The sequence below is a fragment of the Microchirus variegatus genome, assembly GCF_963457635.1.
Source record: "Microchirus variegatus genome assembly, chromosome: 14".
Classification (NCBI taxonomy): Eukaryota; Metazoa; Chordata; class Actinopteri; order Pleuronectiformes; family Soleidae; genus Microchirus; species Microchirus variegatus.
Genome location: NC_139815.1, coordinates 511,965 through 527,359, shown reverse-complemented (window position 1 = coordinate 527,359; position 15,395 = coordinate 511,965). Strand labels below are relative to the sequence as shown.

At 45.8% G+C, this 15,395-nt stretch overlaps 1 protein-coding gene across 1 annotated transcript; it reads right to left on the bottom strand.

The window, feature by feature from the left end:
• Positions 1-732: 732 nt before the first annotated feature.
• Positions 733-14,843, bottom strand: emilin1b (elastin microfibril interfacer 1b; the record flags this gene model as incomplete). The annotated part of the gene is made up of 14 exons (XM_083900997.1): positions 733-2,478; positions 4,038-4,172; positions 4,361-4,477; positions 4,601-4,792; positions 5,478-5,726; positions 5,839-6,084; positions 6,175-6,478; positions 6,777-6,971; positions 7,227-7,991; positions 8,638-8,796; positions 8,941-9,197; positions 9,278-9,501; positions 10,636-10,761; positions 14,704-14,843. 14 exons carry the CDS (start codon positions 14,841-14,843, stop codon positions 2,156-2,158), a joined length of 3,432 nt encoding a protein of 1,143 aa, XP_083757123.1. The 3' UTR covers positions 733-2,155.
• Positions 14,844-15,395: the final 552 nt, after the last annotated feature.

The window sequence follows — 15,395 nt, the reverse complement described above, 5'->3', positions numbered from 1 at the left end:
GCCACGCAGACGTGGCTGCCCAAGGAGGCCGACTGTCAGAGCAGGACGTACAATCACAGCAACGTCCCCAAACCTCACGTCTTCCTGTCCGGACTGAGAGGAGAGAAACAGTCACGGCTGGTCAAAGTGAACTTGACTCGTCCAGTGGACGAATAAAAACAACGCTAACAAATTAAAAAGCTCTTTTCACAGTAAAACGTTCACACGGACGAAATAACAAACTGTTACACGTTTTAATGTTTTTTTTTCGCTTAAAAGCGTTTCTGCAGGAAATATTTTGAGCAGCTACTTTCTTAGTGAGCGAGTGCTGCCCTCTAGTGGCTAAAGCTTTAACATTCAGTGGGAAAGTCTGTTCCTCTCATGATTTTCAAATTGACAAAAAAAATAAAAATAACTATTTAATAGAAACAAAAATGGATCTGAAACTTGGTTCTTACCACATTAGGAAAAAACATGGATTAAAACATTTCAGAAGAAGAATGAAAAACCTGATATCGTTAACTTAAAGTTAAGGCAATCAAAAAAAACAAAAGAACAAACAAACTGAACTATCCCTTTAAGAGGTTGTTTTTTAACATACAAGAACAAAAGCATTGAATAAATGAATATGATCATATTTAATACGACACAAAGTCCATTTACATGAGGAATCTGAATGTTTACTTAAATAACAAAGCTTTATTTTTTTACAGGCATTTTTTTCCTATATTTAAAGTAAAGGACGTCTTTGTGATTTGTTGATAATAAGAAAATACAGTTTTTCCAGCCACGCTCTTAAACATTTGTTTTACATACATACATACATACATTATATATATGTATATATATGCATATATATACATATATATAAAAGTGACATTTTGTGATACTGGTTTAAATATAAAACAGAAGGTGCGGGTCGATATGAACACATTCACAACGTGAAGTCACTTTTTACTGCTTTTAAAAAGCAAAAACAAATAAACAAAGCTCACATGTTACCATGACGACGTACACAGGAACATCACAACATGCGAAATGGACTTTGCCTGCTTCATGTAAGGATTTGAACTTAGTTTTGTCTTTGAGATTCTTCAAACATGTCATGTTAGCTTAGCATTAGCCTCAGATGAGAAGTCGTCAGCTGCGTGTGCTCGTGTCCCTCCAGAGGACAAAAGAAACACAAGAAATCAGTTCCCGTTGGACGTGAACGGAGGATCAGTGTGTCAAACATCGTATTCCTGCTCCTCTGAGGACGGAACCTTCCACAACTATTTCACCGTCGTCTTTCCTGTGACTGCCTGAAGGGGGCAGTCACATCACCACAGTTCTTTTCCACATTGCTTGTGGGTTTTTTTTCCCGAAAAGAAAGTCAGACACAAGGTTTGTCCAAATCCACGGACTGGATCATCGGAAGAGCTGGTGAAAAGTGACGACTCACAGAGAGCTTTACCACTTTATCACCAGATCCTACGCTGGCGCGCAAAGAATTCTGGGACATGGAGAAAACGATGGCCACATTCAAAGGAGTCAAACAAATCAAACAGAAATGGGTCAAGAATTCTGACAACGTCCGGTCCATGAATCCACACTGAGGAGGATCCAGGCCGTGGATTAGGACCAGGCTAATTTGAATAAGCAGGAAGCAGGAAGTAGGAAGCAGGAAGCAGCTTGTATCTGCACAGTGCTTCACCACACTCATGTGATCAGACAATTCATCATGCACTCGCATAAACACTCCGCGCTAACATTTCACAGTGGGCGTGGCTAACAGACATTAGCAGAGCAGCTACTGTCATGGTGGACTTAATAGCATGAGTTGCTAATGTGGCTACAGTTAACTTTAACGTACTACGATCCGATGACGCCCACGTCCACACGTACGCGGTGCAATGAGCCAATCGGATCACGTTCACCACGACAGTCACTGCTCTGCTAACGTCACAACAACGCCTCCAGCACCGGGCATAAGACACGCCCACTTCCCTGTGAGCACGACCATAAAAACTTGACAGATGAATAACATAAAATCAGGACAGGGAGGAAAAAAACAAATCTTCCATTGTCATGTCTGGGTCACGTGACTTCACAATTCATGTTGCCACTCATGTCAGGTCATGTGTGGCGTCGTCGTCGTCGTCGTCGTCGTCACATGTCAGATACCAGGACCGACCCGTCACATGTCCTCATATAGCAGCACGCCGCTGAAGACGGTGAGCGGCTCCACAGAATGAGCTAGCTTCCCCATCACAAGGTCCACGCAGACCGTGTCCCGCGTCTGCAGCGGCAGGATGATGTTGAAGACGGCGAGGGAGCCAGGCGTGGTCTTAGCCTCCGCCACCGGATTGTTCTCCAGGCCTTCGGGCTGGTAGCCTCCAGAGTCTACGCGCGCCATGCCATAGTTGGACTTGGACAGAACAGCCTCGATCTTCTCGTTCTTGTGACCCGTGAGGACGGCGCTGAAGAAGTAATGTCCGTCGACAGGAGCCGTGAAGATTCCTGAGGAGAAGGAGGAGCCGATCAAAGCAAAAAAAAAGAAAGTGTTGATCAGAGATTTAATTTACAATCAATGACAGTCAGAGCTCAGTGCACTATAGCGCCCCCTGCTGCTGAGGACCAAGACTCAGCTCATAAAATATTTGTCAGTTTAAAGGTCACATAGAGTGGTCCTGTTGCACATATATGTTAGTTATGGAGGTCTACTTACATACATTAACTTGTTTTTATGGTCAAAAACCTCCTAGTTGCTGTAAACTAGCCGATATAGATCCTCTTTTCTGACGCTGTTTCCCAGCTGCGATATTTCAGACATAAATCTCCCGCCCAGAAGACAGAGTGTCTTGTGATTGGCCAGTACCCGGAAGTGACATATTCAGCACGCCCACTCTCAGAAGCGCAGCTCCCCCCTCTGGAACGGTAGATGCACTGCTACTCATTATCAAAACTGAAGTTTGTAAACCACTCACTCTCCCACACCAAAGTCCATAGAGAAGAGTGATTTTAACATCACAGCACACGGGAGTTGTTGATCCACTGTTGCCTCCATCACTAAGTTCAAATGTATTATTTAGTCACTTCACTTTTTAAAATCTTTTGCTAAGATTAACGTCAGTGACACAAATTGACCACACGAGGCAGCAGTAAACCAGCAGCTCCTGTGTCCCTGTGAGCTAAAATCACTGATTTTCTCCATGGACTTTGGTGTGGGAGAGTGAGTAGTTTACAAACTTCAGTTTCCTGTTGGAAAAGTCTGTCTAACAGTGAAGATAAAGACTTGAACATGTGACGTAGATATCGTAGACTTAAACTTACGTATATTTTATTACATGAGTCTTTTGTTAAAGGTGCCATATGTAAGAATGTGGCCAAAAATGGTTACTACATTCAAATTCAAAATACCGAGGTCTTTTACGTCAGAAAACAAAACTTCTGACGTAACTGGCAACCCGTGGTTGCTCGGCAGCTGAGACTCTACTCACTGCAATGATTGGTAGACGGCGGTAGGTGGCGCCACATGACGCCAAAACATGATTTCAAAACATAAACATGACTTGCAGTCTGCAAAATATTTTTTTAATGCAAATATTTTGTCTGTACTGTTGTTGTTGGTGAGTTCAGTTTGTTATATGAACATTATTCCTGAGTCTCTGTGACATATTAGGAGGATTTTATGATTTATTACATAATGCACCTTTAAAGTGGATAAACTCTGTTTTTCAGACATGTTTTCACTCTGTGTTTCTGGCTGGTTTCTGTTGATGCATCTCATACAACCACGCATCAAAAAACCTAAACTATCCTTTTTTTAAAATGCAGCTGTAACTGAGGAGACAAGGAAGCGGGACACTTGGACACTTGGACACTTGGACACTTGGACACTTGGACACTTGCTGTGAATTATCTGGAGCTTTTCCTGCTCTGTTCTCACATGAGCTTACTTTCCAGATGAATGACACATGTTTGAAAGAGAGAGTCTGAGACTGCACAGTTTCAGGAACATGAAGTGGTGTCTGCTGAGGATTGAACCAGCAACCCTCTGAGGAGTGGACCAGCTTTACCTGTCCTCACGTCGTAGAAGTCCCCTTCATTGACAAAGATCTTGTCGAACACTATGGTTCCTGCTCGGTCCATGGGAGCAGTGAGGGCGGCGGAGAACGACAGTCTGGGCACATGAGCATCAGCACCAGGAAGACCTGAAAACACACACACACACACACACATAAGGAAGATAAACAAGTGAAACTGTGCTAAACCGCTCACTCTCCCACACCAAAGTCCATAGAGACTCAGCTGCATTAATCGCAGCCATAATTTAATCTCTGTATATAGTGTGGATCCAGTTGTATATTCATTTTCCCTCCCCTCTTCATCAGGTTCTTACCGGGCAGACCCAGAGCTCCATTCAGTCCTGGTCGCCCAGAAGGTCCGGGGGGCCCCAGGGCACCTGGCAGCCCGTTGAACCCTCTCTCTCCTGGCGGCCCTGGGGGTCCAGGCAGACCTGTGAAAGGTAGAAGTCAACTTTTCAGTCCAGGTGGTTTGGATGGATGTTAAGCTCTGATGTCATTATTTCTGAATAATGTAAGATGATGTGGGGCAGATATAAGTGGACGGTCCAGCTCACCAGTCACATCGTGTTCAGAAAGACTGTGAAGATCTTTGACCACCTGGTTCACGCTGGAGTTCAGGTTCTTCACCCGACTGTGGACGTCGTCCTGGTTCTTCTGAATCACGTCCAGCATCACGCCGTGATGGACGACCGAGTCGTTGAGTCCGGAGACACATGTCCACAGACTGGACACATGTCGATTCAGCCCTGAGGACAGAGACACACCAAACACTCGTCACAGACATGAAAACATCAGCCATTTCTAAAGCCCACTTTACATTACGCTTTTCACGACAGCTTCCCGCTATCACGACGTCTTTAGACACACCGCCCGGAAATCTGGCAGGACACCCTCTTTACTTTCCTCTTTACTTGCTCGACTGTACGATCGTAGCCGCCCTCCCGCATCCGCTGTTGCATTTTTACGTCGGCCATCTTGTTCCTGGATGACTCCATCTTCTTCTGGATCTCGTCCTCCGACCAGATACTGATCAGGCACTTGGTTTCTCCACGTACAGCTCACAACGTCCTTCAACCCCGCTATTTTTTTGGGAACAAAAGTCCCGCAGTATATGCTAATTAGCGCTTGCTATATGCTAATCGCCTAAACCCTGACCTCCCGCTGTCGCGAGCCCGACGCGTTCTCTTTATACGCACTTTGAGGTTGTCGGGGACTACGACAGCGGGAATTCTCTTTACACGGGGGTTCCCGTAATGTAAAGTGGGCCTAAATTTAAAGGGAGAATTCCGCTTTTTTCATACTGGTGACTTGAATGTGAGCGCCCCCTGCTGCTGAAAACTAACCAGAGGGGGAGAGTGAGTGCAGTCACAAAGATCACGTCAGTCTCTCATGTGATCACAGATGATTCAGTGGAATCAAAGTATGTTCTACCTTGTTTGATCTTGTTGACGGCGTCAGAGACTCCATCCAGCCGCCCGCACACACCCTCCAGCTTGGATAACCTCTTCTCCAGTCCGTCTCCTGACCTCTTACACTCGCCGACGTCCATCAGCAGAGTGTTCTCCACACGACGCAGGTCTCGGTCCATCCCGTCCAGTCGGTCCCTGCTGTCCTCGCTGTGCTCCGTCACTTCCAGCTGGATCTTGTCCAGCTCTGAGATGATTTTGTCCTTGGTGTTTCCTGTCAGGGGTCAGGGGTCAGGGGTCAGTGGTCAGGGGTCAGGGGTCGGACGGGGCATTAGGTGCGTTGGTAAACCTTTTTTTTGTTTTGTGGTGTGAGTGCGTGGGCTCACCGAGGTCAGTGATGACGCTGGAGTGTTTCTGGACCGTGTGTTCGAGTCCCTTCAGGGTGTCGTTGATGGAGCTGAAGGTGAGGATGACCTCGGACAGTTCGCCCTGCAGCGTCTTCAGCTGGTTGTTGTTGACTGAGCCGCCAATCACACTGTGGCCGTCTAAAGTTTTCTCCGAGTCCAGTCCGGTTCCAGCTCCGCTGCTTCCACCGCGACTACCCGAATGGTCTGAGCCGCCTGAGGCGCCACCTGTGGGTCATTTTATTCACATACATTTATCATCCGCTCAGAAAAAACATGAAAACAACATTAAGTCATGAACATGTGGGCTGGACTTACACTGGCCACACCTCCTGACGTCTTGCCGCAACAGACGCACTTCGTCCTGCAGCTGCGAACATGTGTGAGAGCAGCCATCTTTTTCCGAGTCCAGTCTGATCTGCAGTCTGTTGATGTGGCTTTGCACGCGCCCAAGTGCATCCTGGGAGTGATTCTTCAGCCGCCGCAGCTCGTCCTCCACCCTGCGACACAGCTCGCAGTCGTGGCCGAGCAGCTCCACCTCGGTCACGATGCGATTGAAGTGCTCCCCGTGGTCGCCCGTCAGAGCCTTGATCTTCCGAACATCGTGACTCAAGTCCACCACCTGCAGGTGAGAGTGTGTGATGTCATCAAACACTCATGATGTCATCGTTTTAAACAAGCATTGAGCATACGAGATAAAGACTCATGTCATAAAATCGACGTCAGTTTAAGTCTACGATATCTGCGTCACATGTTCACGTCTTTATTTCACTGTTAGACAGACTTTAACAACAGGAAACTGAAGTTTGTAAACCACTCACTCTCCCACACCAAACCCCATAGAGAAAATCAGTGATTTTAGCTCGCGGGGACACAGGAGCTGCTGGTCTAAAGTGTTCAGTTTATAACATAAACGTCACCTTGTCATGCAGAGAGTCTCCAGACACTGACAGGTCTTTGAGTTGAGTGTTAAAATGTTGAATCTTATCCTCGTTGGCGACGACTCTCCACTCCAGAGACTTCTCTGTGGTGTCTTCGCTTTGTCCCCCCGTCCCAGATAATCCTCCTCCTGTACTTCCTCTGTTCCCGCCTCCTGAACTGACTCCTCCCCCTGAACTGACCCCTCCTCCTCCTGTATTGGCTCCTCCTCCCCCTTCTTTACTGCCCCATCCTCCTGTAATGACCCCTCCTCCTCCTGAACTGACCTCACCTCCTCCTGTATTGGCTCCTCCTCCTCCTGTACTGACCCCTCCTCCTGTAGTGGCTCCTCCTCCCCCTTCTTTACTGCCCCATCCTCCTGTAATGACCCCTCCTCCTCCTGTATTGGCTCCTCCTCCTCCTGTATTGGCTCCTCCTCCTCCTGAACTGACCCCTCCTCCTGAACTGGCTCCTCCTCCTGAACTGACTCCTCCTCCTGTACTGGCTCCTCCTCCTCCACAGCTGCACATGTCCAGCCTGTGGTTGATGAGGTGGGTGTTGTTCTCCAGCACTGACAGCCTCTTGTCACAGTCGTTCACTCTGTTCTTCATCAGTTCGAGGTCCACTTCCTTCTCTGTGACCTTGACGTCCAGGATCACTGTCCTCAGGTCGTTGACTTCTTTGTGGACATAGTCTTTCAGCTCATTCTCCAGGTGAGAGCAGCTCTGCTCCGTTTGCTGCACAGTGTTGTTGACACGAAGCTCCAGGTCCCTCAGCCTTTTGTCCAGCACCTTATCACTCCAACCTTCAGCTCCACCTCCATCCAATCCACTGCTCCCACCAAGTCCTCCTCCTCTGGACCCGCTGCTGCTGCTGCTGCTGCTCCCACCTTCTCCTGTTTCTCCTCCCCTTCCTGTTTCTCCTCCTCCTCCTCCTCCTCCTCCTCCTCCTCCTCCTCCTCCACCGAGCTCTTTCTCCACACGGTTCTGCAGAACGTCAAAGTTCTCCGAGGCTAAGCTGATCTTGCGTTCGGCGTCCGTGACGCGGTTTTGGAGGTCATTAGTGACGTCACAGCATCCCTGCAGACGCACCACGTCTCGCCGCAGCCCGTCCACGCTCTGACCATATCGAAGCTCCACTGTGTTCAGCTGCTTCTCCAGAGCTCGGATCCTGTCTCTGTCCTCCTGCTGCTGACGACGCAGATCCTCCACGCCGGCCTGGACCAAACAAAACACACCAAAAAAAAGAACTACATGATGTTGGTTTTTTTGTTCACAACACTACCAGCGCATGAACATCTTCAACTATAGCGTTGCAAAGGGGCAGAAGATTCCTGGTAAATTTCCAGTAAATCTCGAGGAACATTCCATTGGGAACTTTAGTTTGGGAATTTTGAAAATATTCCAAATTAGAAAATTTCCATGTGAATTAATGAGAATTAACTAAAATGCTGGTTTTTATTTTGTCATAAACAGACAAAACATAATATATATATATATATATATATATAGAAAGGCGCCTTAAATATAATGCATTATAATTATTATTATAATATATATATATATATGTGTGTGTGTATAATAAAATAAAAATATTTATATATATTATATATATATATATTTATTTTATTTATGGATATAAAAATATAACTAAAATGTATGTTACAGAAAACTGTCTTTGTCTTCACATCTGAATTTCTGACACTAGCTTGAAGTGCTGCCCCCTGGTGGTTGGTGAGTCCATGGCTGTGAGCTCGAGCTTCAGCTGATGCTAACGCTAATAGCACTGTTTTGTGTCTAAAAAGGCTGTAACAGATTTAAAAATCTCTCTGCGATGGGCGGAGCCTCAGGTGTGATGTCATACCTGACAGGAGGAGCAGGACAGTGACACCCTCCTCTCCAGCTCCCTCAGAATCTCCTCCTTCAGCGAGTTCAGCCCACCTCCGGACACGCCCCCCTCCAGCTCGTTACCTTTGCCGTTCACCAGGTGGTTGTTGATGCTGACCAGCGTTTTGTCGTGAGCCTGATTCAAACACACAAACAGTGGGCGTGTCCTTCCTGCTCAACTCGCATCTTGTATCTTTATCATTTTACTTCATGTTAATCTTGAGAATGATCATTTCATATTTGGCCTCATCATGTGTGACTGTATCAAACAGTGACTCACTTGTGTGCGATTGTCCAGTTGGTCCAGTTTGGTCTGGATGCTGTGAATTGTCTCTTTAATCTCAGGCTGAGCTGCATCAGCAGGGTTTCTTCCTCCTCCTCCTCCTCCTCCTCCTCCTCCTCCTCCTCCTGTGATGTGGCCTCCTGGGTTGCTGCCCTCCTGCTGGGAACGCTGGTCCACGGTGGACTGCAGGTCCTGGAGGTTCTTGGTCAGACTCCAGATCTTCTCCTCCAGCTGCCTCATCTTCTCACTCTCACCTTTCCCGGGGTGAAAAGAAGGACGCTGTAGTTCACCGACATCACCAGCAGAGGTCAGCACAAATCATCCCTCCACTCACCACTCTGTCCAGATCCAGAGCTGGCTCCTCCCTGACCGTAACCCCCTCCGCCTCCGTGGTCTGGTCTGGGATGTGGTCTGGTGGTGGACACGTGTGTTCCTCCTCCTCCTCCAGCTGGGCTGATGTTGCAGTCCTGTCCACTGTAACCATGGCAACACTTCCACTCCATCTCTGTCAGCATTTTGTAGGCAACTTTGTAGCGCGGCCGCATGTATGTACGATAGCTACAGAGAGAAAGGTCAAAGGTCAAAGGTCAATCTCACGTGGAACATAATAACGGCAACAAAAGACGACGGTCCAATCACAGCATCACGTGTCATGTGACACCTGTGTTTGGGACCGCCCCTTCTAATATGAATACACTACTAGTATAATAGTATGTAACACTGCGTACTAACACTGTGTACTTACACTGCGTACTAACACTGGGTACTAGCACTGAGCACCAACACTGCATACTAACACTGCGTACCAACACTGAGTACTAACACTGAGTACTAACACTGGGTACTAACACTGAGTACTAACACTGAGTACTAACACTGAGTACTAACACTGCGTACTAACACTGCGTACTAACACTGCGTACTAACACTGCGTACTTACACTGCGTACTTACACTGCGTACTAACACTGCGTATTAACACTGAGAACTAACACTGAGTACTAACACTGAGTACTAACACTGCGTACTAACACTGCGTATTAACACTGAGTACTAACACTGCGTACTAACACTGAGTACAAACACTGAGTACTAACACTGCGTACTAACACTGCGTACTTACACTGCGTACTAACACTGCGTACTAACACTGCGTACTTACACTGAGTACTAACACTGCGTACTAACACTGCGTACTTACACTGAGTACTAACACTGCGTACTAACACTGCGTACTTACACTGCGTACTAACACTGCGTACTAACACTGAGTACTAACACTGGGTACTTACACTGCGTACTAACACTGCGTACTTACACTGCGTACTTACACTGCGTACTAACACTGCGTATTAACACTGAATACTAACACTGTGTATTAGGTGTAATAGTGTGTATGTGTGTGTGTGTGTGTGTGTGTGTGTGTGTGTGTGTGTGCGTCTGTGTGTGCGTGTGCGTGTGCGTGTGCGTCCAGCTAGTGTCCGGTTGAGGACCTAAGTCTGTTTACACAGTCACATTATGGGGACTTGTCCTCATTATGGGGAAAAAAGCAAGACCCCATAATGTAAAGTGCTACATTTTAAGGTGAAGACATGTTGTAGTAATCTCCAGGAAATGAAAGTAATTCAATGCAATGTCCCCGGAAGTCATGTAAACCTAACATGTGTGTGTGTGTGTGTGTGTGTGTACTCACACCACCACTCTGCTGCACTGTCCACTCCCCCAGTTGCAGGGACGATAATCAGGCTTCACGTAGGTTTCAACTCCGTCCTCAACGACACAACTCACCGTCTTTGTCACCACAAACGCACACCAGTTCCTGTTACACACACACACACACACACACACACACACACACACACACACACAGAGATTCAGGTTAGCAGACATTTAAAAATAACAGATGTTACACACGTCTCACTCTGAACACACATTTACACAAATCAGCTGATCATATAATATGTTTTTTTTTTTGTTTTTTTTTAATATTCACACAGTTTATCTTATCGCCTTTTATTTTGAAAACACTCGGCCATTCTTTCGAAAAAGGCTGCAGCTGAATGGAAACATATGAAGTTACTTCCCCAAACACACACACACACACACACAGCATACTCATTGTCCATGTGTGAGTGGCATTGTGGGTAAAGTCTCGTGGTGCTGCGTTGATGTCATCACTGACTCTTTGTGTTTAAATTCAATTTGTGTCGCATTAATTTTCTGGAATCCAGAACAACGAGCAGCAGAAACAGAAACAGAACCAAACACACAAACAAACAGTTTACTGTTTTCACGTCGCTGTAGTACATATGCCAGGCCTGTATGTGGTGCTGTAGCGATGTGTACGAACTTTATATGAAATAACGCTTTGTTTGAATAAATAAACACAAAGTGTCCAAAAGTACTTTTTAAAAACTCATTTAATTTGTTTTAAGATAAACTTTGTGAACATATTTTTCTGTTTAAAAATAAATGAACTTTACTTTTCATGATTCATGAATGATTAAAGAAACATTTGTTCGATGAAACCTCTGCTGCCCCCCGGAGGAACTTTGATGAATTACTAAAACATTCTTCACGTTATCACGTAAGATGGCTGCCCAGTGCCAGGACAATTTCCTGGACGAAGTTTTCTGAAATGTGATCCTGATCTCGCTGCTGCTGTTGCCTCAGTATCAGGAGCAGCTGTGACCTCTGACCTCCAGCTGTGACCTCTGACCTGCAGCTGTGACCTGTGACCTCTGACCTGCAGCTGTGACCTCTGACCTGCAGCTGTGACCTCTGACCTGCAGCTGTGACCTCTGACCTGCAGGTGGCTGCTGTGAGGACGGGACACAGCAGAGTGTGTGATGTGGACACTGCTGGTGTCTCCGCTCTGATGTCACTCTCTCAACAGGAAATGAGTCACGAGGGCGTTTGTTTTAGATTTCACTGATGATGACATCACACTTTGTACACAGCCAAAGGGAGGAGGCTGAGTGTGTGTGTCAATGTGTGTGTGTCCGTTGACACCGTCTCACAGTTTAATCTCAGTTTAATCTCAGTTTAATCTCAGTATAATATCAGTTTAATCTCAGTTTAATCTCAGTTTAATCTCAGTATAATATCAGTTTAATCTCAGTTTAATCTCAGTTTAATATCAGTTTAATCTCAGTATAATATCAGTTTAATCTCAGTTTAATATCAATTTAATCTCAGTTTAATCTCAGTTTAATCTCAGTTTAATATCAGTTTAATCTCAGTTTAATATCAATTTAATATCAGTTTAATCTCAGTATAATATCAGTTTAATCTCAGTTTAATCTCAGTTTAATCTCAGTTTAATCTCAGTATAATATCAGTTTAATCTCAGTTTAATATCAGTTTAATCTCAGTTTAATCTCAGTATAATATCAGTTTAATGTCAGTATAATATCAGTTTAATCTCAGTTTAATCTCAGTTTAGCCTCAGTTTAGTCTCAGTTTAATCTCAGTTTAGCCTCAGTTTAGTCTCAGTTTAATCTCAGTTTAGCCTCAGTTTAGTCTCAGTTTAATCTCAGTTTAGCCTCAGTTTAGTCTCAGTTTAGTCACAGATGCACATGATGCTCATTAAATCATGAAGTTAATAGTTTGTGGAAAAATCTTTTAAATCGGGAAGAAGACGACTCGTAAACACTGAGCTCAGTGAGGCCGTCACTCTGTCTGTAGTCCAGTCTCCGTCTTAATCTGGTCTCTGGAGTCTGGTCTCTGTAGTCTGGTCTCTGTAGTCCAGTCTCTGTCTTAATCTGGTCTCATGAGTCTGGTCTCTGTAGTCTGGTCTCTGTAGTCTGGTCTCTGTAGTCCAGTCTCTGTCTTAATCTGGTCTCAGGAGTCTGGTCTCTGTAGTCTGGTCTCTGTAGTCCAGTCTCTGTCTTAATCTGGTCTCTGGAGTCTGGTCTCTGTAGTCTGGTCTCTATAGTCCAGTCTCTGTAGTCTGGTCTCTGTAGTCTGGTCTCTATAGTCCAGTCTCTGTAGTCTGGTCTCTGTAGTCTGGTCTCTATAGTCCAGTCTCTGTAGTCTGGTCTCTGTAGTCCAGTCTCTGTAGTCCAGTCTCTGTCTTAATCTGGTCTCAGTAGTCTGGTCTTGAGTGGGAGAATCCTTATCTGTATATCTTTGTTTCTGCAGCTCAATAAAAGTCAGCGTCTATAAAAACATCATTCACTCACTGGTCACATGACGTCACGTGATGTCATGTGACTTATTAACAGCTCTGACTCCAAACACAAAAACCTTCTTCTACCACTTTACTTTGACATCTTTTCTTAAACAGTTTTCCGCGGTAACCGTGGTAACCACGGCTCTGCTGCGTGTCGTACGGCGGTTGTTTATGTTTGCGATGACTCACTGTCGTCTTTTGTAAACAGGTTAACTTGTTTAAAATCAGTGTATATTCTACAACTTTAAAAGTCTTTAAGAGCCTGAGTCGACAAACTCCACCATGACGCTGTGACCTTCTACAAACCAGATCATACCAGAACCACAGATCCAACCAAATCAAACCAGATCAAACAAGAAAAGACCAGTTAAAACAATAGCCTGTGGTTATAATTCTCATGTTAAGGTCACTTTATTAACAGAACCAGATCCTTTTCTGAACGTTTTCATCCATTGTTGTGGGGGTGCTGTGTCAATCTCAGCTGACATTGGGCGATAGGTCGGGTCTCACTCTGGACAATTCATCAGTCCAGCAACTGTTCAACTATTCACTCTCAAACTCACACCTATGGTCAATTTAAAGTTGGACATTTGCCTAATCCCCAGATTGCATGTTTTTGGACTTTGGGAGGAACCCAGAGAACCCGGAGAACTCAGATAAATCAGATAACTCAGATGTGGCACGCCACGTCATTTTAAGTGGCCCGCAAGTGATTAATTGGTCTTAAAAATCTATGTTAAAATAGGTCTGTGCTGCTTTAAGGCGTGTGTTGACCATAAGCTACATTTCCCACAATGCACGGCGATTGTGTTACCCGCCAAGTGACGACACAGCCACTAGATGGCAGTGTATCATTGTATATGCATCACGCGATGAGTGAAATTGAATAAGTAATAAATACAGAAAGTTATTCAGCAATATGTCACGTAGTAATCGCCTTTATTTGACATTATATTTGGTTACATTTAGTCACATTTATTCTGTATGACGGTTACATCTGACCCTTTGAGGGTCACCATGATGCTGATGTGACCCTCAGTGAAAATGAGTTTGACACCACTGCACTACACCAACCAACCGTGTGGCCCCTACTGCTGCCTCGTGTGGTCACTTTGTGTCACTGAGGTCAATCTGAACAAAGGATTTCAAACACTGAAGTGACAAAATAAGACATTTGAACTTAGTGATGGAGGCAACAGTGGATCAACAACTCCTGTGTGCTGTGATGTTAAAATCACTGATTTTCTCTATGGACTTTGGTGTGGGAGAGTGAGTGACTTTGGTGTGGGAGAGAGGGCGACTTCAGTGTTAGTCAGCAGGGGGCGCTCACAGATCTGTGACCAAAATTAATGCAATGCAATAAAAGCCCACACTGGCCTTTAAAACAGTTACAGAAACATACAAACATCTTAAATCAAGACAAGCTGCATCTTTGTCACCATGGAAACGTATAACTACGTCACACTGACGTCATCACAGCTACAGAACTTGTTCAGTCTCTCTCAGCGGACCTGCAGTGACGTCACCATCACCTCCTTCTTTATCATCATCATCATCATCATCTTTTCCGTGCACGTGTCATCTTACCTGTGTCTGCTGGTGGCGCGCCCTCCGTGCGCGTGTCCGCCAGTGTAGAGGCTGTAGGAGGGTCGCAGCGGGAACGAGCTCTTGGCGTGTCCGCAGGTCCAGAGCGCGAGCAGCAGCAGCAGCAGCGGGCGCGCGGCCATCCCGCTGATCGATACACAATCAATACAGTATCAAGTCAAAGTGATCAGCTCCTGAAAAAGCGGGAAAAAAACTCTCATCCCCATGGAAACAAAAGAAGTTTCCACCAAGTCCGTGTGACTTATTGACCCATGATCAGGATTCTGATCCAAACTAAACCAGTCTCCTCTGGTCCTGGTCCTGGTCCGGATCAGTATCCTGCTCACTGCTCCCGTTGGCCCAGCACCGTTAACCCGGTTTAAGCCCGGTTCTAATCCGGTTCGACGTGGTTCGAGTTTGTGGCTCAGAACTTTTCATGTGAAACAAAGAGAAGAAAATGTTGCGACAGAATGAAGAGAGACCAGCTGTGCTCCTCCTCTTCATCACCGCCCCCCCGAACTGTCCCCGCCCCTCCCGGAGGACAGTCCAGGCGGCTCTGAGCTCACACCTGAGCCCAGCATCTGGACCTGGGCTCTAAACCCGGGTCTGGTCCTGAGTGAGTGTGATCATCAGGACTCAATCATCACACACACACACACACACACACGCACACACACACGCACACACACACGCAC